The sequence below is a fragment of the Colletes gigas genome, unplaced genomic scaffold (assembly GCF_013123115.1).
Source record: "Colletes gigas isolate AHSC1104 unplaced genomic scaffold, ASM1312311v1 Colletes_gigas_Sc00017, whole genome shotgun sequence".
Taxonomy (NCBI): domain Eukaryota; kingdom Metazoa; phylum Arthropoda; class Insecta; order Hymenoptera; family Colletidae; genus Colletes; species Colletes gigas.
This window is the reverse complement of record NW_025106646.1, coordinates 2,563,070-2,589,970: the sequence shown is the minus strand read 5'-3', so window position 1 is coordinate 2,589,970 and position 26,901 is coordinate 2,563,070. Positions and strand designations below refer to the sequence as shown.

Here is a 26,901-nt window from a genome sequence, read left to right as displayed (position 1 = left end):
CGGTCATGGACCCCGGTCATGTCGTCTGAACCAGCACCTGCGTAGTTTTCAACGCCAGGAAAAGCTAGCGTACGCGCGAAACGAACGTCTCGTCCCCGACGACACTTCGTTAAACCAACGCGCTGACGATTTCGTTTCCATCCCTTTTCGCCCTTCCATCAGCTCGTGATTCCCTCTTTCTTCTGGTCCGTTCGGAAATTGAAACGACGCGTCCCCGTTCCGGGTGGGGACGATCTTCGTTGTGGAAACGCTGTAAAGACCCTCCGCGACCGACCCTTTAACATACTTTTCGAATCGCGTTCGTTTTAGTTTATTTTCTCGTTCGCCGGACGAAAACAAAAACGTGAAACGAACGAACAGGGACTGCATCGAGGAAAAAGGTAGTTAAACTTGATCCAAATTTGTAATAGAACTTAAATGTGAATTAATGAATTTTGTTAAGAGGGCGAGATTGAAACGAGAACGTGATATTTTAAGTTGTTCTAGAAATCTTTTTCGGTTTCTTACAGTATTTTAATTGTACACAATTTTATAAATGTCCTAGTATCAAGAAAAGACTGTGCAACTTAGGGAAGTGATTTATGAAAAATGTATAGGAGTGTGTAATGTAAATTATGTAAATTATATGGTAAAAAGAGCTAGATAAAAGATATAAATTCATCAGTTAAATTTTGTGAGAAAATATTAGAAATTGACAGAATTATCTTTTGCAAATGGTTTCCAAACAAGAGAATGTACACTCTTATAATTTTAATAACTTGGTCAGGTTTTGTAGAATATTCTCTAAATACAATTGAATAAAAAAATAATCGATTTTTGAAACCTCCTAAAGTTACCCCATCACCATTATCAATCAATTTTTTAAAATTACTCTTACAATTTTAATTTTTGACGTTGAAATTATTTTTAAGCAGACTCAGAGAGATCGTGCTATAAGATAAATTTCCTCTACGATGATTCTGTATCTTCGTTCACAAAAGAGCCACAGCCTGTCCTAGTTAGTAAAATCATTCTATAGCAACGATGATAATAAATGAATTTTTCATAACTGTATTCCCCGATCCACCCTAATATCCTTCCGCCACATCAATTTGTCATGATGCATTCCAAACTGACTCCCCATCCCCGTGCCTAGCGAGCTAACATAACTGCATCAGTTTCATCGTTACGAGCACAAAAGGGAAGCGCCTAGAGAAACTTGGCGAACATTTTGTTTCGATCTCGCCGGTGCCTCGAGGATCCCGTTATCCCGTTCCTTAATTTCTTTTCGCGATGAGCCCCGGTGGTGTTTTTATAACGAGTCCGAGGATCCGTTCCCCCGTCTTACATCGTCGAATTGGCAGGGAATACCTTTGATATCGATTCGATCGATCGACCGTACAGAATAGAAATTCCAGCCCTCGAAACGTCCACGAAGTTGCGAAAGGGAGAGGAAAAATTCTCATAGTGCTTCATAAATATTTCAGGGATTCGCATAAACGTGCAATTAGACTGAATTAGGGGTCCCCGAGGGATGATATCGCTTTTCATCCGGACATCCGGTTGTTCCTCTTCCGGGATTAATCGTTTTTCGATAGTCTTATATCCGCGCTCGTCCACCGGGCGGGCTCGAGCTTTTTGCAAAATGCTCCTCCTTTCTTTGCCCTATCCTCCTTCGATGAATTATACAACGTATAACCATTAGCGGATCGCAGCGAATGAATCATCTTGAAATTTTCTCCGCGTATCAGCGCCCCCGTATTTTCTCGACTACGGTTCAAAAGGTGGTAAAAATTAATGTTCACGAGGAAAAATGAAGCTGAACTATATTTAACTGCTAAGTAATGACAGTGTAGATGCATATTAGATACGCAAACGATCTTCACTTCAATCATTACCGTTTGATCTCTTCTTTAGCTCGCGTTGGAGTTGTTAAAGATCCTAAATGTAAACATGGTAACGATTTCGAAGATTTAAATCGTATTCTGTAGCAATGCTTGATCTGTACCATATATAAAGAGATCAATTAATCAACTCTCTGTGTTTCGGCCACGAACAATTCTTCTTGATAGAACAATCGTTGTTCGTGGTCGTGCTTATCGCACAGCCACTCTGTGCTCCTAACCCTTAGTTGAACCCTCAGAAGCTGGTGCTTCTGATACGCAGAATGTCTTCGTGCGGAGACTAACTAGTGATCAAGTTACTTGTCCAAGAGTAATCTGACGAAAAGTCCTCAATTTTGCCATAAGGAAGCCTCGGTTTCCCCTGCCAAGGTGACAACGACGAACATTGCCTACCGGAGGGAGGATTGGTCAAACCAAACCTCATCGTCGTCACCTTGGCAGGGCGGTTCCTAACAATTAGCAACATTCCCGCCTACCCTGCCGTCCAGTGTCCAGGTAGACCATGCAGGAGTGAGTGAGAACGCTGCGTTGTTATTAATTTTTTGGGAAATACCCAACGACCGCGAGACCCCGGTGGTCCGCAGCTGTGCGCCAACGCGGGTTTACGATACGTCAATCGCTATTGAGGCAAGGAAGAGCTCCAAGGATTCCAAGTCCCGTGTAGAGTTTGGAGATTCCTTAACGACCATATCCTAATTCATCAAGTAAAAATGTCTTGAAGGCCTAATCCTCAAAAATAGCGTAAAGTCACGTACGTATCATAAATCCGCTCGCTATACCGACCCTGAACACTCTGATAGCTTTATCGTCCAAAATAAAAGCTTGCAAAATTATTGTCTCCCTTCTCGAACAATGTGAATTACGAATTTAAGAATTGCGTTGCCTCGTGATATTTTGTTTGAGTATTTTAAAACACATAAACTCTGTATTTTCTCTCCATAATGACGGTGAGAAATGGATGCAAAAACAAAGCAGCGCCCTTAAATAGAGAACGCTCTGTACTTTCAGGAAATGGGAAAAGAAAAATTCGATTCTTTCGACCCGGCAAAGTGGAAACCCTTTAATCGGAGCTCGCTGCGCTCCGCAGCCGCGTTCGAGTAACATAGTTATACGCGAAACTCCGTCGCGAAGTTATGGCAGCGAGCAGCAGCCGGCACGGCCCGCGCGTGGGCGGCCAACGGTGCAGTCGAGTGGGTCGTAACCCCCGAAACCGAAAGTAACTTGCAAATTTATGAAATAGCGCCGCGGTTCCTCCGTTCGCGTCGAACCCGCTATAATATTGCGGCTCCGGTTTTAGCTTAGTTGCGGCCCGCGCCTCGATAACACGGTTCCGACCTGATGAACGCTACATTCAGCTGTATAACTTGGCTATTGAGGTCGTTTAATGAAAATTGTTACGGTACCGCCGAATCTCCGCGGTGAATGCAGATGTGCTTGCCTATGGGAATGTATACGCGCTTGTTTTCTGCGTCTGGCTCGACTCCGTGAAAATGCAACGGTGTGTTTGCCTCGAAAAGGAACACTTAAGCAACGCAGCAATGTATCTTAAAATGATAATGATTCTCAAAATTAACTCCAGGCTTGATTCGTAAATTGAGCATCCCCCCTACCAAATACAGGTTTTTCTTCTTTGGATCTTACTTGCCACTTCTTCATGAATTATTTCTAAAACAAATGTAACGAACTTCAAATATTTCAATTATTGTAGTATGGACAAATCGAAGCTGAGTTTTTTATATTTTAACATTAAATTTCATTTTATTTGTATCATCATTTCATTGGCAACTTATCATATTTACTATATACTTTGTCAAGTTTGAAAAATGTATTCCTTCTTTTGATGGAGGTGCCTTTCTTTAAAAAACAATTCAAATTAATTTAAATTATATTTTTCTACGCTAAAAATGGTGCACAAACACCAAGAAATTTTACAATTTAACATACTCCTCTTCAAGAGCAGATTTTAGCTCCTTGCTATCCATTTCAGCAAAATGGCTGAAAGTATTAAAAAGTAGAAAGGTCAGGTTTAAAAATGGGGTTCATTTCATTGCATTTGGATGGATTTAAAAACAGTTATGGCAGTCTGAAGATCGAAGAAATGTTAAAATAGTTCTGTGCGCCAAGTACAATCATGCCGTAGCTATTCAACTTTTATCAGCAAAATTAATTGGTTCAGTCATTTTCGATATAAAAGTGTTGATGTGTTATCATATATCAAGGAAAGAATGTATTATATCATGATTTTTCTTGATTTTTTGTAAGCAAAAATAGTTTAAGTAGTAGGGATCGGTAAATGGCCCGACATAGTGTAAGTAGTAAGGACCTGTAAATGGTCCGACATCGCGTAAGTAGTAGGGATCGGCAATGGGGTCGGACATAATTTAAGTAGTAAGGGTCAACAAGTAGTCAGACATTACATAAGGTGTATTTTATTTAGTTTTTTAACTATTTTAACGCTATTCGATTTAAAGTATACACATGTATTTTTTCAATTGCAAAGGTTTAAGTAAATTCAAAGAATCATGAATTCAGAAGACAAACATAAGATTACTTTACTTGTGAAAGCTTTGTACTATGTGGTTATGAACCATTAATGACCAGACACAAACACTAGACTGAGGTTTAGTTGACAATACAGACTATAAGTAATAAAGTCGTCGGGCAGACAGGCATCTATACTGTTCATTTAGTGGTCTATTAAATTTAGTACTATGAGCTATTACCCAGTCAGACAATGGTGTCACCATGTCTGAGAAGCTTTAACCAATACCACTTGCACTCATTTCAAGAAATAACGTTTCTCACTGATTTGTTTCTAACAAGAACTCCTTAAGGAAACTCCTACAATTACTACATCTCCAAAAATCTTAAATTTTATTATATTACATGAAAATCTAATCAAATTACCATTTTTTATTCTGTCTAGAAGACGGTTCTATATGTATGTATGTAGGTATATATTAATCGTAATATTTGCAACAAACATAAAGTTGTACCGTATTTTTGCAGCCATAACCAATGCTTAAAAATGTAACGAAAATGTATGTGCAGGATCCCTTTGCAGTATTTCCTTTTCGTTAAAGCTACTGTATGACAGGATATTTCCTTTTAAATGAAATTGCATATAAGCAACGTGCCTCAAAGACAACCTGAGCGTTGAAAGTCACATAAAGCGAGGAAAATTTCCTTCCTTTCGAGACTGTCCCAAAGGACGAACTTTATAAAGAGTAATTACGTATCCGTGAAGATATGTATAAAAGGATATTAAAGATGATCAGAGTCGTGGAAGTTTCAAAGCTGGATAAAATAATCACACTTGAGCTCTACGATCGCTCGTATCTTTTTTTTCGGGATACGTGGTCTTTCTCTTGACAGAGCGAAAGAATTATTAAACGCGAAAGGCGATTGCAGAATGGTCGGTCACCGGGGGCGACGTTATCCCTCGACAGATCGCGCGAACGTTAGAAATGATCCTGCGTACCTTGTGGATTTCGGTCTTCCCGCACACTTGAGCAAGATTAATAGCAGCTTTATGAAGCTTACTTGATACTTGGTAATTAGGTAGAAACAGGAGACTGCTTAGCCAGGTAGGAAAGCTGCCACGGTTCCCGGGTAATACCTTGGAGGATAACTACAAAGTTAAGACCGAGAAACTGCATGAACTTTCGATTACAATTTACTACTTGCTCGGAGTCACTTGCGTTTGCAGGATCGGTGATTCGCGTTCCCCTTATCCCATCCGTGGGCTACGTGCTTTATCGCTACTCCTTCGATTTCCTCCCGCGTTAGCGCACTTTATGCGTCCAATATTTCGCAGGGCGTTAAAAAATATTGTGCTACGTTTATACGACGTTACAAGCGATCGCTAGAAAAATTTTCTAAAATGCTCCGTGAAACGTTCATCCGCATTACACGATTTTTAACTACGTTTATTTTACGTGATCTTGAAGATTTTTATATTTTCTTGTATTCACTTCTTCGTTGTCTTAAGGGGGTCTTTTACTGTAAACCGCCAAAATATTCGACATTTCTTTTTTTCCACTTTCTTAAAGGATATAGTTTTAGAAATATGTATGCAAAAGCATATCATCGAACTTCTAAAATTAACGAAGGTGTACATATTGCTTGGTTGAACCATAACTGTTTGATCCTTCTGTTTAGATGCGTTTTTCTCTAAATTGTTTTCCATAATATTTCAAGATTTAGTTCAAATTTAGCTTGTACTTTCAGTACATGTGTCTCTATATCTCGTACTAGAATGAAGTTAAAATCATTATTCTTTCTACTTTTTTTTTAGCCTGATAAAGTTAAAAATAAGAAAAAATTGGATATTTCAACTTTGAAATGTTGTCATTTTTTTAATTATCAATTTTTTTCCTTTCAGTACCGGCTATAGAAAAATCTATCCTAATTAAGAGTCATTTTCATTTTTTTGACTTAAACATACAGAATGGCTAGAATCATGGAAGCTATTAGAACACTTTTTCTTAAAATTTTTACTATTTTTCGTTGCAAAAATTTGTGAATATTACTGAAAGAGTAAGAAATGTATATGCAAAACCCCGATACAAGAATTTGTATAGTTTTTCATAAAAAATACCAATGAGAACATAAAACGATGCGTTTTACAGTACAAGATCCACTTAATGGAAATCTACAAAGAAGGCAAATAATGATACTTAATGTAATGAAATTTCAAAGTACAAATTGTACCAATCAGTGTAGCGACAAAATTACAATAATAATAAATATAAATCAAGAATATTATTTACATTAAACAAATCTGGCTACTCTGTATTAAAACTATTTATAAAACGACTCTACCTGTATCTGTCGGAAGTTAAGGTCAAAGTGGAATGTTGTTTAAGAGATTTTTATACGCTTCAGAGCGGCAGTAAACTCTATGACGTCGATCGACGTCTGCTCCGTCTATTTTATCGTGAACTCTGTTAATACCGTGGGCATAAAGTTCCTTGGAAACAGTTTGACCTCGACCCGAACTCTATTAATTCGAACAAACCCTTGTATTTTGCCTGGGAAACGAGTCACTCGAAATAAGCGTTCTTCGACGTTTCGCTCGACAAAGTGGACGATAGCATTTATACGGTGGCCAGGGGTACCAACCGGCCGTAACGTTCGTTCGACGCTTCGGACGTCGTACGCATTTCCGAGGCTTAGCCTCCCTTGTACGGTCAACGCTGATCCAATAAACTAGAACTTAAACTTGGTTACGAGGGAACGATTGCGAGCTGTCCCAGTAATCCACGTCCCACGGAAACACATTCCGCCATCTTCGACAAGATGTTTCGTCCTGAACAGAGCACTCAATTAATCTTTTATTGCCAACGACACGATAGTAATTTTTTCTCGAATCGATCGAACCGAAACTACGCGTTTCTGCGTATATTGTTAGAATTCCTCGATATTCCAGCAACGTCTATACTCTCGTGAGTTTAAAAATCGCAAATCCCTTTCTTAAAAAGAAATTGATAGGTTGGAAGTAACTGTTGTAATACGTATCGTTTATTGTGCAATCACATGTTTCGTTATGCCTTTTCCAAGTTTAATAAATAAGTTTACTTTGCGCGTTTAAATCATTCGGTTTCATTACCTTAACTCAATAGTAACAGATGAAGTATATTAGATCCCTCTGCGTTATAACGAACGTATTGACCATACTGTTAGATCGTAAGCACGCGACTTGCTTTTATTCACGAATGTAAAGCTATCTTGAATCTGACGTCAAATCTGGGTCCATCTGACTGTAGCAAAGAACCAATAGACTTTGTCCCAGACCAAAGGATGTGTACACCAATGAGCGACAAGACGATCAAAGTGGCCGTCTCGTTTCGCAAGTATCGTGTTCCAAGTCTCAAAGCACTCAGCTTCCCTCCATATTGAGGTTAACTGTTGACCTTGACTAATGGAGTTAGGACCACAGACCACCCGTTTGTGGCTCATACAAGTCCTGCATCAACCCTCAAGGGGAACGAGCAAAATCGTATCCTCTTCCTTCCCTTTCCCCTCAGTCGTCTAAGCAACAATCATTGCGGTGTTATCACTGTATTCTAACACGTTCGCATTAAAGGGGAGTCTTTTACTGCATAAACTGGGTAAATTGAAAGCAATCGTGCGAAAGAAATAGCCACGAGTGAAAGGGTTAAAAATAAAAATTCTCCAAACATATAATCATTCATCCGAATTTCTTCGATGAAATGTCAGCATTTTTTCCAATATTTTTCCGCGCTTTTTCAGTTTTTGCAGCTTGAATTTGCAAGAGAAAAATCTGAAAAAAATTCCACAAAATCTGCTTTGGTTGCTAAAATTCCTCTGATTTTTTTTTAAATATTTCATGCAACATGATGCGGGAAATTGGTCAAACACGAGATTTTTAATTTTTGCCTTTCGATCCCGCCTCCAAGTTTAGATACAGAGCTGAAACTCGATACAAATTGATATCGAATGGTTCGTCGTTCTAAATTTGGACTTTCAAACCTTTAAAGTGGCTCTTATACCTTTAGAAAGACGTAGTGGACGATATTTATAATTCCACAATATTCTTGTTGGTTTGATCATTTTTAGAATCTAATCATTCCTCTATTTTCAACTATACTATATACTATAATTAATCAACTAGACCCATCCACTTTTTCACTATTCTACAAGATATACTCGATGTAGTATAATTTGGACTTTCAACCCTTTCAAGCGGCCCTTACATCTTTATAAAGACATAGTAAACGATATTTTTTAATTCCACAATATTCTTGCTGCTTTGATCATTTTCAGAATCTAATCATTCCTCTATTTTCAACTATACTATATACTATACTTAATCAACTATACCCATCCACTGTTTCACTATTCTACAAGACATACTCAATATAGTATAATATCGAGAAATTTGGACTGTTTATGATAGACGACACAATAGTCTCGTTTGCATCGTGTTGCAGATGTGATCATGATCGTAAGGAACGCATTAAAAGTACCTCTGGTACTCACGGTGTTAAATAATTTTGTTATTACAGACGTTTCGCGAATCAAAGTCCAACGATTGATCGTAACAACGATCGTTCGCGATTCGTTCCACCCCCGCTATTTTCCTGGCGGTTTTTTTCTGTAAAAATTCCTGGCCACTGGGATTTCCTTTGACCGTGGAATGGTCGCCGGCAATAGCTATCTCGCGATACAAATTACAGGCGTCTGGAAAGCCGCAGTCGAATTCGTTGGTTCGTTCTTCTCCGCGTAGCGGCGCGCAACTTTCTCGGCGAACAACCTCGCAAAACCCCTTTTTCCCTTGGACGGTGTATAGGTTTGCTTAACGGCCCGTGTAAGGTTTACGAGCATTCCGGCAGCAGCAACGGTAGGAAAAATTTCTTTGAAGGGACACTCTTTCTCGCTTTATCCGTTTCCAAGGTGCCGAGGCGCTCGCGCGTCGAGCAAAAATCTGCCGCCGTTCCGTCTTGCGTTAATTCATGACCGGCGGTAAGAGGAATTATATAGGAAACGGGAAATAGAGCAAGAATTTCGCGTCGAACGAGTCCCAGACGTACGATTTATCGGGCACCGAGCAAACCGTGGCGAGCGAATATATAAGGCTTCCCCGGCGATACGCAACGCGAATGGAAATTGCAAATTTCTCCGCTGTTGGCAATTCGGTTAAGGGAGGCTAAAACGATACGTTGAAAATCAATGTCGACTAACCAGAGCCATTACTCTCCTTGCAAATGAATTCAAAATTCTTCATGATATTTAAATATCATTGAAATCGATAAAGAAACATTTTTTTCATCGAGGAACAAAATAGACTAAATTAAAGATTATTCTTAGTTTAGAAGCTCTTAAAAAATACTAGTTTCAGTACCGAATCGTGACTTGTTTTAAACTCTTAGGCACGATGCACCACTATAGTGACTTTTGCGGATGTCATCTTTCTGAACGACGCGCCACTATAGTGGATTTCGTGGATGTTATCTTTCTGAACGACTCGCCACTATAATGGCTCACTCGCTCACCGTTTGAATTAAATGATCGTTTTCATACGTTTTGTTTCACACTCTTTTCGCCTTTACAACGTTTTATAACAGTGTTACCAATACACAGACAGAATATACAGTTTTTGTTTTTGATACGCCAGTGTCAGGTATGAATTGAAAATGAAAGTTTGCTTTTCATTTAAATAAATATGCCAGATGCTCCCTTTAACATGCCAATCCGAATCCTCGTAATTTTTTAGAACCTTTAATCTCAGTATGTCAGTACCGTGCTTTAAAATATATCATACTCAATTAAATTATCAATTATTGAAGCAAATTGTTGAAGTTAAAGTATGTGTATTATATCTTTAAGAAACATTATAATTCAATCATCGAAAACTTAATTCCAATGTACTCGCGTGGGGAACAGCATTGTCTTAAGAAGTTAATCGTACCATTTCCAAAAAGGTAAAAATTACAAAAGATGAACAGTTTCCCTATCGCATGATTATTATTTCCTCGCGACCCCTATGCGTACTTACTTGAATGCGATCGATTCTCTTTTCTCCTCCGTTGAGTCGAGTTTCGTCGAGCCCCGTGATTCTCGCGACAGATCGTGGAAATTTATCCGTGCAGATTTTAATGAAATTCGATCGTGCACTATCGTGCACGACAACACGAGCGCGGATCTATCCGTGCGCGCCGGTGCTGTCTGAAACAGACAGACTGATAGTTTGCGGAGGCGCCTTAAAGTTCTCATTAAGCGATCGAGGTCTGTGGGACACTTCTGTGTCTCATTGTTTGCTTTGTTTGGGTGTTTACGCGACTGCGCTGGGACTACAGCGGCGTCGGCGTCGGTGTTGGCGTCGAGTAAGAGCCACGAGTGGCACGGAGAAACGCGACTGGAAAGAGAAACGAAGAGGAGACGGAGTGAGGTGGCGGGCGAAAAGAGGAAGGGGGGGTAGCTTTCATTAAGCTTGCATTGTCTCAGCACCGCACTATTATAGCCGAGTGAATAACTTGGAGCCATCCGGTGGTCGGAGCGAGGAAAAGCCTCTCGCTCCTTTTTTCTTCTTCCCCTCCTCTACCCTCTCGCGTTTCCGCCTTCGCCGCGAGTTTTCTTCTCGCCCGATCTCGGATTCCTCTTCGGGGTTCTCTTTCTTCGTTTCTCGGCCCACCCTCGTTTCCAGGGGCCACCAATTTATTTCGCGACCTCGACACACCGCCCCCCTCTCGCGCCAGCTGCTCGCCAACCATGGTATTAAGCGGTTACACTACTGTGGAAGCCGAAGGAAAAGACAAAGTTTGTGATTTTGTCGTTGGAATGGTACACAAACAGAAAACTATTTGTGCGCCATTAACTGGTGACTTCGAACGGTTAATGGTTTCTTCGATCGAATGTTACGGGTTTTTATCGATAATATATACTGGGAGATCATAGTTATACAATTTTGAGTTAAATAGAATTTCTGTAAATTTTCTTTTTATTAGTTTCGGAGTATAGAATGCTTTGAAATCATTATTAGGATCATTTGACAAAAATATTTAGGTAGTTAAATAATTATATTTCTCAAATACTGTTATTGATAAATATACAACAGACCAGAATCAAATTGTCTATTTTCTTTTTTTAAATGTCACGATAGCCTGAACACGAGTTCTATACGAGTTCTATGTTTATTATACGTATTACTTGTATGTTGAACATATGTTTGCGTATTTTACGTGTATCATCATTTTGTTCATCAGTGTAGACGCGAACTCGATAGAGGGATTAAGGATCGCCATATTTGTATTTCAACAAATTTGATCGAGAATATATGGTAGATGATAACATAGACATTGTAGGTGGACAATATTGCAAGCTCTAAGTTGGCCTCACGGGGATATAATTTCACGGGTAACATCAACAGTGTACTCATCGTTTCGTCCATTAATATAGACTCGAACCTGATAGAAGGATTAAAGATCGCCACATTTGTATCTCAACAAATTTGATCGAGAATATAAGGTAGATGATAACACAGACATTGTAGATGGACAATATAGCAAGCTCCAAGTTGGCCTCACGGGGATATAATTTCACGGGTAACATCAACAGTGTACTCATCGTTGTGTCCATTAATATAGACTCGAATCTGATAGAAGGATTAAAGATCGCCACATTTGTATCTCAACAAATTTGATCGAGAATATAAGGTAGATGATAACACAGACATTGTAGGTGGACAATATTGCAAGCTCTAAATTGACCTCACGGAGATATAATTTCACGGGTAACATCAACAGTATACTCATCGTTTCGTCCATTAATATAGACTCGAATCTGATAGAAGGATTAAAGATCGCCACATTTGTATCTCAACAAAGTTGATGAAAAATATAAGGGGGATGATAACCATCGTAGGTGGACGATATTACAAGTTTCAAGCCGGCCTCACGGGGATATAATTTCACTGGTAACATCAACAGTGTACTCATCGTTTCGTCCATTAATATAGACTCGAACTCAATAAAAGAATGAAAAATATGAGGATGATAGCCATCGTTAGTGGACAAATATATTAGATGCTTTAAGTTGACATCAGGGGTATTATTTGACGCGTAATATGAACAGTGTACTCATCATTTCGTCCATTAATATAGACTCGAACTCGATAGATAGTTTAAAAATCTCCACATTTGTATCTCGACAAATTTGATCGAGAACATGATGGAGATGATAATCATCGTAAATGGACAATATTACAAGTTCCGAGTCGGCGTCGCGGGGGCGTATGATTTCACGCGAGGAGGCGCCAACTTCTATCCTGCAACGTACGCGGTATCATCGTAGAAAAAGCGAGACTTTTTAACGAGAACGCGGGCGCTGGCGATCGTAAAATCTTCACTGTCTTCCCCCTGTTCGTTAATTACTCGTGGCCTCGAAACTGCGGTTTGCTCGCTCGTCGGATGCCATCGGCTTCGTCGTTCTCACCGAGGAATTCCGTTACGTGTACACTGTCGACGATCTGGATACGAGGGAGTTCTGTCGCCCGGTTCGAGGTCGGTCGTTAATGACGCGGAAGGAACGCTCGCGGTACACTAGGATGTTGGACGAAGGCGTGGGGATGGAGGGTGTGGAGGTGTGGCGGCTCGTTCGTCAGAGGCGTAGTTCCGTTTGGCCGATTAGTAGGTTTGATGTCCACCGTCCTCGTTTCCTCCCAGCTCGTTTCAGTTATTACAGAGCCCCGCCGTTTTCGCCTTTGTTTTGGCTTTTTACAAGCGACGCGGCCGATTTAAAGTCTCGAATACGCGCGTCGTTGGTTCGGCGGATAGGTAATTGGACTCGGGCAAACGAGTTTTCGGACGATATAACGGTAACGACGTGTACCCGAGTGTTTACACGTCAGAAAACGTTTAAACGTCCACGTTGAACGAGACATTTTTAACGGGTACCCAAAGTCCCGACATTCAATCCTCTCCCAAGGTTACTTGGGTCCATTTGCACCCGTGCAAACTACTTCGTGATGTTCTGATTTTTAATAAATAACAGGAGTAATATATAACTATTATAAGCACAGGACTTACAAATACGATAGAGGGAGATCTATTTCATATGTGTGTCAAATTTTAAGAAGATTATTCGAAACAATGGGCAACAAGGAACATGCAATAAAAATTATTGCGTAGAAAGTTATATTATGTTCATAATGGACAAAATTTTTAAATCCTTGCTCTATAGTTACATAATAATTTTTTAGTTTAAATATTGCCTAAAATGATCGTCTCCAAATGGGAATATTTTAGAAAGTATTAATCGTCATTTTTCTAGTTTCAAATTTGTTTAAAAATCGCAGGACTTTTTGCATTTCTTTGTCGTTGAATCTAAAACGAGTCGGAGGAATAAATTTTTATCTCGGAAACTAACAACCGTGTCAAATTATTCGGTGTTTTTATCCCCATCGAGGAGGCCTTTCTGACAAGATTTTCAGTTAAGTCGACAAGTAAAGTGTGCGAAATGGTGATCGATAACACGAAGTAATGGTAATTTAACGACGCGGTCGCAATTGTTATTCCGTGGCTATTTTGAAGGCTCCGGGCATTACGGGCTAAACTAAACTTGTTTCTATAGAGAACACGTTTCAAATCCTGTTTCCAAAGCCTACGTTCTAGGCCACCTAGCACGGAAATTTCGCAATGCCACATTATTATGCAATTTGCGTTAAGGCATTAAGCCCTGGCCTAAGAGAGTGGAATAGGGGTACAGTTCCAGCAGTGCAACGTACATTGATAAACAATATAACAACACTGGACGAGTATTAATATTTACGAGGACTCTGAACTCGATTATGTCAAATCGAAATACGTCGTGTTCATTCGTCGAATGTCCACAGAGTGTTTCGTTACGCTACAAAATTAATTCGAAAATGTGCAATAAACTCTTTACCCTGATTACAAAATATTTTCAATATTTCAGCTCGTGCAACAAATTTTTGCTTATTTAAATAAATAACAAACTTGATCGAAAACCAAATGATCAACCTCGTTATTGTAATTTCGTTGTTTCATGTTTATCTGAATTTAATAATTAAAATTAGCTCCTAATATTAAGTTAGGGTATAAAATTATTAGATATACAAGGTGAATTCGGGGGAAAATTTTAATGGGAGATTCTAGAGGCCAAAATAAGACGAAAATTAAGATTACTAATTTGTTAACTGAGGCTTCGTTAAAAAGTTATTAACGTTTAAAGTCCCGCCTGTACTGAATTTTTTTCTCAAAAGTGGATAGGAATTCGAGGGTATGTGTATTCACGAAAGATGATTGTAATTGACCTCTGTAACTAGAAATGATTTTTCTAGAACGATTTAAAATTTCTTAATTTAGTCGAGGAATTTAGGCACCCCTGTCGATTTTTCTTAAAAATTCATTTTTGATTTTTAATAATTTTGTTTGACATCCTACAGAAAAGTTGTCTAATACTTTTTTGGAGGTACCCATGAGCTCTACTTCAGAAAAAAGTATCATTTAAATATATTGACTATTGTAGGAATTATGGCTGTTTGCAAATTGGACCATTTTTATGGGGTTTTTCTTATTTTGCGGGCTCAAGGATCAACTTTTCCAATATTTTTAGAATTTCTACATATTCTTCACCAAAATACGCGTCGTTTGCATTTTTAAACTTTAAAATCATCCGATTCGTTCAGGAGTTATGATGTTTTAAAGATACGCATGAAATTTCAGTGAAACATGTCAATGTATGGTCAAACATTATATTTTCGGAAAGGAATTTTTTTCTCGAAACTGCGTAGGAATTCGGAGGTATGTCTATTGACCAAAAATAATTGTAATTGACCCGTACAACCAAAAATAATTTTTTTAGATCCATTCGAAAATAATTTTTCCAGAATGATTTGAAATTTTTTAATTTAATTTTTTAATAACTTTTTAACGAAGCCTCAATCAAGTTATTGATATTCTTGATTTTGTCTTATTTTGGCCCCTAGAATCTCCCATTAAAAGTTTTTCCAAGGGTGGCCGAACACCCTGTATATCAAATTCGATCGAAAACCAAATGATTAACTTGGTGTGTAATTGTAATTTCGTTGTTCCTCGTTCATCTTCCTTTAATAATTAAAATTGGCTTCTAATATTTAGTTAGGATGTAAAATATTTCTTATTGTCGTTCGAAAAAAAAAAAAATAAAACACGTGATTACATTCTTATCTTTCGTCGACTCGATGGAATCGACACAGCTATCGATACCCGGTGGCGCTGACAGTAATAGCTTAATCCCTGTTTCAGATACTCCGTCGTTCGCGATAACGCGTTTACCCGGTTTTGGAATTCCGGTCGTCGAGGGGATGTCCGTCAGCCTGAAATGCGAGGTGGACAGCAATCCGGCCAGCACGCCGATCTGGCAGCGGGGTAAGTGACAACAATGACGGCGAATTCGATGTTTCGTTGCCTGCACGGCTTGACGGTGAAAATATTTCGCGATATCGTTCGGTTGCAACGTAACGAAAACGTGACCTAATTCGAAGCAAATGAACCGTGAAATATCTAAAACCCGTTCGTGATTTTAAACGATTTCAAACGACCTCGCGATATAGGGCCGTCGAATCCACCTTGAAATCAAATATGGTTCCGTAAGCCAAAAGTTACGTATTTCTAATATAAACAAGGGCATGGTGAAACGGGTCTAAAGTTCCAAATATCACGCGACAATGTTATTTTATCAGCTGAATAAGGAAATGTATTTTGTGCAATACGTTGTAGAGCGATCGCTTCGATACATTTTTCCCTCCTAACAAAAGAAGCACCATTACGTTCAACACACATTTACCAATATAATAGAGGAACATTTATTCCATGTGCATAGAAATCCTCATCCCGAAGATCGATAAAATCTTGGACGAAGTTTTCGATGTTCTTCTGTTGTTAAAAACGTTTTTTCTTTTTTTTTAGAAAGTCCAGGAATTTATAGATCGGAGAAACATGGTGAATAATTTTTCTAAAATCATTCTTACTACGACAAAACTATTTTAGCTGAGTCTTCGAACTATCGTAACTTTGTAAAAATGAAATCCTTTCAAAGCTTGAACTTTCTACTCCCCAGAACTTAAAACCATCTTCATTGAAAGGGGTATTTAAATTCTACAATTTTTTGACATTTTCACAGTGCTGGCTGTAAACAATATTTCACAATACTATCAAGAAATATAACGAAGGAAATTAAGCAAGAGAGGCACACTCTCGATGGTCGTTTTTAATATTTTTTCCTCCCGGTTATCTTTCAGCCCCTCTTAATATTAATTTCCGCCCTATTAGTCTCATTCTTCCTCCCGGCTTCCTAGTCATCAGTAAACAAAGCGATAAATCGTATAATCATATTACCCAATACTGGAGCAGATAGAGGACTATCGCGAGCGTACTGGTGCCGGAACAATAAATAATCTGTCCCCCCCTTTCACTCATCGAAGATAAGTACACGCGGCAGACATTATCTTTCGTGGCTCGTCTTTCTCCCCTCTAATCCCGTGTTGTGAATGCTCCGTCAAGATTAAAATTCTGCGCCACGGTTCGCTTCTTTCTTTCCCCCCTCCCACTTTTTTTCAATTTTTTATTTTTTTCCCCCTATCTTTTCATCGGAATCAATGGGAACCCCGCGGAGATTTCGCTTTCCAAGCGTTTTGCCGACTTATTCTCGATAATTGGAAATCTCCTTGTACCAACGCAAACGTCGTTGGTTCGCTCGAATTCGTTCGTCGCATTTTTCCCTCCCAACCCCCCGACCGGCAATCGATATTTTCAATGCCGAAGCGGTCGGTACAGCGACGCGCCACCATTCCGGAGGAAACGAACTTCCCGATTAAAAGGGAGAAGAAGAGAGTCGAAGAAGAAACTTCCACGGCGATACATTATATTCGTGTTTCGACGAATTCGGCCAGCTAACCGCTTAACGTTCACTTTCCGCCCAGACTTCCATCAACAACGAGGAGCGTTATATTGAACCGAGTGTTCACCAAAGATTTTGGAAACATTCGTCCAAGCTGATCTCGATTTTTCGGTACCACTAGTCTTTAATCTCGAATACATTTGTTTAAGTAGAAGTTTAATGTTTCCTTAATTTCGTCAAGTTCAGATAAAAGATACTCTCGTATAGAGTAACAATCTATTCATATTTGTCGGTTCAAATCACTGACTGAACTACTATAAAATTCTCGATACGTTAAATATGTTTTCCATAGAGGGTGTTCAGCCATCCTTAGGAAAAATTTTAATGGGAGATTCTAGAGGCCAAAATAAGACGAAAATCAAGAATATCAATTTCTTGACTGAGGCTTCATTAAAAAGTTATTAAAAAATTAAATTAAAAAATTTCAAATCATTGTGAAAAAATTATTTTTGGTTGCGGGACTCAATTACAATTACTTTTGGTGAATACACATATCCCTGATATCCTACCCAGTTTCGAGAAAAAAATTCGAGTAGGTACTGAAATTTTTAGACGAAATTAAAAAATTTCAAATCACACTAAAAAAATTATATTTAGTTACAGGAGTCAATTACAAGCATCTTTGGTTAATAGACATACCCTCAAAATCCTACCTACTATCGAGAAAAAAATTCCTTACTAAAAATGTAATGTCTCACCATCCATTGATATGTTTCCCTGAAATTTCACGCGTATGTTTAAAACATCATAACTTTTGAACGGATCGAAGGATTTCAATGTTTCAAAATGCAAACAACGCGTATTTTAGAGCAGAATATGTAGAAATTCTATGAATATTCGAAAAGTTGTTCCTGCACCCCGTAAATTGAGAAAAACCCCATAAAAGTGCTCCAATTTTCAGACGGCCGTAACTCCTAGAATACCGACTATATTGGATTGAAATTTTATGAGGAAGTAGAGTTCATGAGTATCTCCAAAAAAGTATTAAACAACTTTTCTGTACAGCGTTAAACAAATATATTAAAAATGAAAAATAAATTTTTAAGAAACATCGACCTAAATTTTTTGACGAAAAAAAAATTTCAAATCGTTCTGAGAAAATTATTTTCGATTGCCGGGGTCAATTACAATCGGTTTTGGTCATTAGGTATACACTCGAATTCCTACCCACTTTCGAGAAAAAACTTCGACAATGTGTGAAATTTTTCGACAAAATTAATTAATTTCAAATCTTTCTGGAAAAATTATTTTCGATTACCGGGGTCAATTACAATAATTTTAGGTGAATAGACCTACCCCCGAAATCCTACCCACTTTCTCGAAAAAAATTCAGTTCGGGCGGAACTCTAAACGTTAATAACTTTTTAACGAAGCTTCCATCAACAAATTAGTATTTATGATTTTCGTCTTATTTTGGCCTCTAGAATCTCGCATTAAATTTTTCCCCAGGGGTGACCGAACACCGTGTATGTCAGTAATGTTCTTTCAAACAATGAAAAGGACACGAATAACATCGAAAATATAACTTCAAATATACAACCCCTTTTAAATTTATTTTCTTGTTGCGAAGAACACGTAAGAAAAAATTTGTCTTCGTAAGTAAATTCTAAATATCGACTATGTTTTTCGTTTCGAAACGCGAGGGAAGATCGTTAAGTGAATAATTTGATTGGCGATCAGCGTCAAAGTAAATCGATCCCGTAAATGCCGCGCGTCGATTTAATGAAACCGTAAATGGAAAAGTTTGAGGGCCGCCGTTACGTTCCTTGAAATTCTATTTCAATTCGCCGGCGGAGAACGGGAACAAAGAATTATTGCCGGCCGACTGGATTCATTAGCAGTCTCTTGTTCTTTGTCAAGCTCGCCGCCGGCAGACTGTCCTACGGCTTGATAAATATTTAAAGCCTTCCTATAATTCCCCCTTTACTCGTTCCGGACACTCCTCTTCCTCTCTGCGCGCCTTTGAGCTTCTTGGGGGATCCTTGAATTCCAATGCACTTCCCGGTATAACAGCGTTTCGTCGCGTCGTGATAAGACGTTAACGGAAGCCAAAATATTGCAGCTTAACCGTGCCAAGATTTACGATACTCGTTATAAATTTGAAGAAAAACGTTGAAAGTTGAGAAACGTTCTCGCGAAAGGAGCAATTTTCTATCTCTTGTGCGAGAGGATCCCTGAGTGCAGGTCTGAATGGTTCACGAGGTTCTCGATAGCGATAGAACGTAAAATACAGTAGTGTCCGCTTATATGACCACGAATCTGTCCGCTTGTATGTCCACGAGTCATCCCCACTCCTTGCTCGAGTCGAAACTCGTACGACAGTGTGAACTATAACTGGCATTTAAACAAACTATAGTTAATATTTCAATACATATTTATCCACTTTTAGCATGAAAATTGAATCCAAAATTTTGGCGTTGTATTAGAAATTATATTGGCGATCAGAATACTTAGAAAGTTTACGTGCAATAATTGGCCCAAATGAGAATATGCTGTATCGAATAAAGTTTCGTTTATTTATTTGGCGATTGCATTGCCCGAGTTAAATGTATTCGGGTAAATAAGATAAGAAATACGAAGTTATCGCAAAGGGTGCCTTTATATTCGGACAAAACATCGGCTGAAGCAAAACGTTTCCGTATTGCTCTAGAAGCTACAAAGATGTCTGCATTAATTCCACGTTGAAAGTCTATTCCTTAGAGAAGTTCAAGATTTCTACTTCACTCGTTCTTGGCAACAGACGCGAGATAAATTCAACAGTTCCCAACGAGCAGGATAGAAATTCATTTTGATTGTTTTTTGGACCATCGAAAGAGAAGATTTGGATCATGGAAGGTGTAGTAACCTTAATATCGTTTTAATACCATTAGAAGAATTATTTGCTCGTTCCTTCGTGAATGGATAATTAGAAAATATATCCAAGTTTTTCCCCATGTTGGTACAAAGAACAGAGATAAATTCTGTTGACAGAGTCCTTGAAATATACGCGATGAATAAAGTCTAGATTATTAAATGTAATAAATTACAAATAATATCAGCGACGAAACAAATCGAGACATCTTTAGAATTAAGTTATTAAGAGAAAAGAAGAGCTTACTTGTAACATAATGGTTGAAAAACAGTGGTACTGGTTATGGTGGAACAGAAATTATGATGATAATAGCATATAATGTTATGGTACCAAGATCTTTAAAAAGAAACGTATAATAATATATTTTATTTTGTTAAATACCTTCCTCTCACATAAAGAAAAGTAAAGTACTATGTTTTTCTTACATAAATAAAATAAAACTGCTACTGCAAGAGGAGGAGGAAAAGGGTCAAATAGTAAAAAAGCATTTTATGTAACATCAAAGGAAGAATCAAGAAAAGTAAAAATAAAGTGAAAACGTAGTTGTGGTGAATAAATTGTGTACTTCATCGCGTACGTTTCAAAGACTTCATTTGCAAGATTTATCTTTTCTCTTAGTGTCAAGAAAGCAGAAGATTTGAATAATTTTCGTATTTTTTCTATAAACAGCGTTTTTTCTAGTGTCCGCTGTACGAAATAAATTGACGCCAATGTCATTATCTCTCCCTTAACAGCTGTCATTATTAGGAACGTCTGACTTTGAAGGTATTCATATTTCTGCTCACTAGTACGGTTGAATTCATTAGTAGAAACCTCTAAAATTCTACTTGGAACACGGTTGAAAGCAATTGGGCTTTTATTAACTAATGCAAATGGTTCAAATGATCGATTCAAATTGTCATTCAGTCTTCGATTCGGCTGAAAATTAAAGAGAGTCGATTTAAACATTTGTAAGCAGACCACAGTATTTTGTGTTAATTTTGTAAATAACGAATAAATAGGAATTAAAATAAAAAATAAAAATATACTTAAATATGTAATTGAATTGTCTTTTTATTTTTTAAATTTCTTCATACATGCAATGTTAATTTCTCTTACGTATAAGTAATGTATTTGATATTACTTTGTTTTGCTTATTCACTTAGTAACTAAGGTTGGGCAACTTTATAACGAGTGTAAATTTCACGAATATTTTCTCCACAATAATTAATTTTTCGTTAAACTGGAAGATGTGCTTTAACGCATTAAGGATCAGAAAAATCGAAAACACAATTTCAATCAAATAAACCACAATTACCAAGTACCATGTGTCCAAGTATTAAATTGTGTAGGTGTAATGTATAATCGAAATAATGTTTTCCACGTTTCTAAACTTTCTCGTAATATCCATCGTCGTACCGGAAAGGAAACTTCGGTCACTTTATCGCAGAATTCCGTGATTTAATCAATGGTTTAAATTGCAAATACCAAGAACCAACCCACTCCCCATTTTTAAGACTCCCGAGTCTATCAATTTATGGAAACAAATTTTGTTCGATTCTTTCGAACTATCCAACATGGCGCAACCCCTTGACCCAGATTCAAATTCAGCGTCGCGTATGTCACAACCCCCCCAGAGCCGGTTCCCACGTAATGCGCGTATATATACGCCCAGGTACACGTATATGTATAGCTCCGGGTAATGGCCGCGCCGCGAGCCGTTACGCGTCCTACCATGGGAATTAACGTTTGTTTTAATGGACGTACTTTTCGCCTACGAGTCTCCGTGCAACGTTGTTCCAGGAGAGGACACGCCGGCAGATTCATTCTCTCCAGAGTGTGATGCACGAGGCGTACGCATCGTGTTAGCCTTGATTCGCTCTACGCTTCGCCATCGGCGATAACGACTCGTCCGGTTCGGCATGCATGATTTGCAACTTGATTGCACGATTCGCGAGCACCGGTTGACGATAGCAAACGAGCCGCTCGATACGAACGCCGCTGACGGTTTTTCGATTTCCTTCTGGGGATTTTATTGCGCGCTATCGGGAGATGCTGGGAACATGTTGGCAAATAGGATTCTTTGGATACCATTATTATTGTTTGTGTGGTCAAGTCTAGGCAAACATGAACCTTTATTTTTCCTTTTATAATGACGATTCTTACTATTTAATAATGGAAAACTCATTCTCAAAGTGTTAAGTTTTGTTCCATTTCTTTAAAAAGTTGACGCTGGGAACATCATGCTGGCAAGGGGGATTCTTTGGATACCACTATTATTGTTTCTTTCGTCAAGTCCAGGCAAACTTGAGCCTTTATTTTGCCTTTTATAATGATTATTCTTACTACTTAATAATGGAAAACTCATTTCCAAAGCGTTAAGTTCTGTTCCATTTCCTTAAAAATTGGCGCTGAGAACACCACGCTGACAAATGGGATTCTTTGGATACTACTATTATTGTTTCTTTCGACAAGTCCAGGCAATCTCGAGCCTTTATTTTTCCTTTCATAATGACGATTCTTACTACTTAATAATGGGAAACGCATTTCCAAAGCGTTAAGTTTTGTTCCATTTTTTTAAAATTTGGCGCTGAGAATACCACGCTGACAAATGGGATTCTTTGAATACCACTATTATTGTTTCCGTTGTCAAGCCCAGGCAAACTTGAGCCTTTATTTTTCCTTTTATAATGACGATTCTTACTACCTAATAATGGAAAACGCATTCCCAAGCAGAGACAACCAGTAGCCAGTAGTAATCGTTATACGTTGTCAGAAATATCAGGAGTGGTCATCAGTGGTCAGCAGTGACCAGCAGAAACAAACCAGTAGTAATCATTATACGTTGCCAGGTATATCAGAAATGGTCATCAGTGGTCAGTAGAGGCCTGCAGGGGTCCTTTTGGACACAAGTCGCTGATTATCTGACATTAGCTATTACTAGACTGCGGATGTTTATGTCAATATACAATATCAAAATATGTAAGTGACATATGTCAAATATGTATCAATAATATGCCAAAATATACAGGAATATGCAAAATATATTCAAAATATGTTCAAATAATTTTATTACTCAAAAATAATAATAATCAATTATAATTTAAATTACAATATGTTACGAGTATTTCTTCAATATTGTCAAGAGTTAGTTGATGACGTTCATCGCTTACAGTCAATTTATAAGCTGAGAACGAACGCTCAACATTACAAGATGTAATTAGGGCATATTTGAATTTTGCTGAAGTAGCATGCTGTAATTGTTTTAGGTTCTCTAACAATCTGACCACAGAAAATTCGTTTTCGTAGAACCTATCTGCCAAAAATATTTCAGAATTACTGATTAATACTATTCGTAGCATCTATGAACTGTTACCATTAACTAGAAACACAAAATATATAAATAGCGGTGCTGTGATTTCTGCCATGACTATCGTATACAAACGTTAAAGTAATATACTGAAATAGATGTTCGAAAGCCCATATGAGCATTAATTTTATGCAAAAAAATGCAATAAACATACATGACATATGCAGTATGTTTCAACATATGTTCTTATAAAAAATATAGAAAACATATGCAAAATAAAAAATATATATTTAAGGACCTCTAGTGATGAGACAAACTTCTATTTAGGTTTCACTCTTTCATCTATTTCCTAGAAACATATGCATTTCCATAAACATCCGCAGTCTATTACAGACGGTCAATAATTCAACTAGAAATGGTAAACCAGTCCAATTGAAAATTAAAAACGTCCATGTTCGCTTTTGTGGCACACTGTATGCCCGACACTTTCCCTTTCCCACAAGGAAATCCGGAAAATGTAACGAACGATCGGGTGCACGCGGATTCCGTGGCCCCGAAAAAAGCTCTAAAAGTCCGCGAGACGTCTAAAAACCGGTCGATGTCCCACCCCCCTACCATCGACAGGGAGAAGTTTCCCAACAATTTCCACAGCACTTCCCAGACGTTGGTCGGTGTCCGGCTCGAGTCCGATAGTTGAATTCTTCTCCCGGCCAGAGAAATTCGATGCCGTTTTCTTTCGTCCCCGAACTCTCGCGTAACAGTTACCAGACTTTTTCCAGCGGGGGTGGCCGGGGCGTAGGTCGAGCGGCTACACCTTTCGCCCGGGCACGATCCATGGAAAGGATTTACAGCCCGTGGTTGGAGGATCGGTAACGATGTTGCTTTTTGCTCGCCGTCGGTGGCGGATAAAAGCTCGCCGCGGTATTATTTCCTTTATTCGTCGTCGATCAGAGGCAACTCTTGGTACGCGGGGGATGGCCAGGCTTCTGACGGCGGGGTTCGCGAACCCGGTGAGACCACTTTCTTGATTAGACGGCGCGGTTTAAACGAGCCGGGGGCCATTACATCCGTTAAACGCATCGGCTGGCATGCTTTTTACGAAGGTGCGCGTTTTTCGAACTCGCCGACGTTCGCGGATCGACCCCTTCGTCCGCGTACCGCCCGCTAAAGTATCCGTTAAAGTTACGATAGCGCCGTGGTTCGATCTCGTTGCGAGGCTCTCGCGGTTAAAGTAATAGGAATAATCCACGAGGTGGCCAGGAAATATTCCCCGCTTCCACGAAAATCGATCGCCTGGCGACTGTAGCGTTCCATAAATAAATTAACCCTCGCCCCTCCATTTGTTTTCACAACTTAATTCGTCGAAGAAGAGAACTGGTGTCGATCACTGATATTCGTGAATTATGATGGCCTCGTGGAAATATTTCATACACATTTTTTTTGTAGAGAATCGTTGACTGCCAGACCAAACCCATCAAATTGTCTATGAAAGTGAAACTATTTCTAGACAATTGGAAACTAGTATATCAACAATTTGTAGTTGTAACAATGCTATATCTGGAGCTCCAATTAAAGGAATCAATCAATTACCAAATCCACCAATTAAAAAAGGGGTAACTATAAACAAAATTATAATAAGAGCATAAGCTGTAACAATAGAGTTATAAATTTGATCGTTATTAGTCATATACCAGGTGAATTTAATTCTATACGAATAATTATTCTCATTTTACAGTCTCGTTAAAATTCGAGAGTTCTATCTGGATTATTGTCTTTGTCATCTAATCTTCAAAATTAATTTTCAACCATCCTCTCATTTTCACAATTTAATTCGTTGCAGAAGAGAAGTTACCAAAGTGTCAATCATCAATATGCGTGCAATTTAAATACGATGCTGTCCAAAGTGGAAATATTTGACACATACTTTTTTTTATCGAGAACCGTGCATGTTAAAGAAGTGAAAATTGCCGCTGAATAAATTAACCCTCACCGACCTCTCATTTTCACAATTTAATTCGCCGCAGAAGAGAAGATACTGAAGAGTTAATTTCACCGATATTCGTGAAATTTAAATATGACGTCCTCGTGAAAATATTTGACATATATTTTTTTAATTTGGGAAAAGCTATTTTGACAAATATCTGAGTAACTATTAAAAATAGAACAATTATGTAATTGTTTAAATTATTTGTTGTTTTGAACAAGGAAATCGACTGTATAAACAGTTTAAAAGATTTACACTTTGGTATGTTGCCTTGTCGAAGCATGACACTCGATTTTGATCAGCATTTGTATACTTGTATGTGTTAGTTCGGACCAAAGTTGTCAGGTTAACCTCAAAACGTACAGCATTGTTAAAACGAATAAATAACGACGACTGTTTAAAACGGTTAAATAGAATCGTGCAAAGTGTCCACTAGAAGGCATCGCAAATGAGAGCTTTGAACAACACTGAAACATGCTGTTTATACCCAACAAACATGATAGGACATTTAAAAGTACTATTTATCCCAATTTAGTTCTTAGTTGACGTTCAGCTGAATGTTAAATAAATAACCTTATATACAGATATACAAAATTAATATAAATCCAAAAATTTGACCACTGTGTACAGAAGATTAAAGCTTTTGGTTACTTATACTTATACTCTTAAAAATTCTTGAATATTATAAAACCGCCTCCACTGTTTACTTTCCATGGAAAACGTTGAAAGTTTCAGAATGTTCGAATCCGTTTAATAGTGTAACTATTTTATCACGTGTTCGTTTTTCGTTCTCATCTTTCTTATGAATAACGAAGACGTTGTTTCCGGAATGCTAAGTATTTCAATCTCGAGCTTCCCGAAGCTGGTAAAGTTAAAATTAAAGTCTGTATCTACAGACTGCAAAGTAAATCCAGTTCAAATGTATAGACTCAGTTATTCCTTCAGTTAATAAAGATCGAAGGAAGCTGTTTGTATAGAGTTTGTTCGGTTTAAGAAGGGGAATTTGATAAAAAGATCACATTCATACTTCCTGATAAAACTTAATAGATTCACTAAACCACGAATTATAAATTTTCATTTTCTCGAGTGCACTAAACGTAGTTCGTATCGAATAAGAATTTTTATAATAAATTTTAATGATTTCAACGCAATGTGTAACAGTGGCTCGAAAAAGCGAATAAAAATTAATAGTTATTGGGAAACCCTGTAAGCTGAGCACGAAACGAACGAAGAGTCGAGAAAAATATAATGTTTTTGCTCCCGCGATACTGTCAAATATGTTCGCGACAAAGCGAGGAAGCTAACATCGCGTCCCATGATCAAACCGGAAGGCAACGGGCGCGTTCTGCCCGATGAATTCTATTTCGAGAAGTGAAAGCGATGGAATTTATCGTGCTCCGAGTTAATCGTACGAGGCTCGTTAGCCTCGTTATTGAGTTACACGAAATGCTGAGAGCAGCTGCACCCGTCA

General features: G+C 38.2%; 1 protein-coding gene across 1 annotated transcript in view; it reads left to right on the top strand.

Moving 5' to 3' along the window:
* The window catches only part of LOC122400328 (hemicentin-2), a 531,816-nt gene that overhangs the window by 358,549 nt on the left and 146,366 nt on the right, over window positions 1-26,901 (top strand). Inside the window, exon 7 of the mRNA XM_043401723.1 lies at window positions 15,653-15,775. Within this exon, the coding sequence (XP_043257658.1) occupies window positions 15,653-15,775 (123 nt within the window). The remainder of the gene's footprint in view (window positions 1-15,652; window positions 15,776-26,901) is intronic.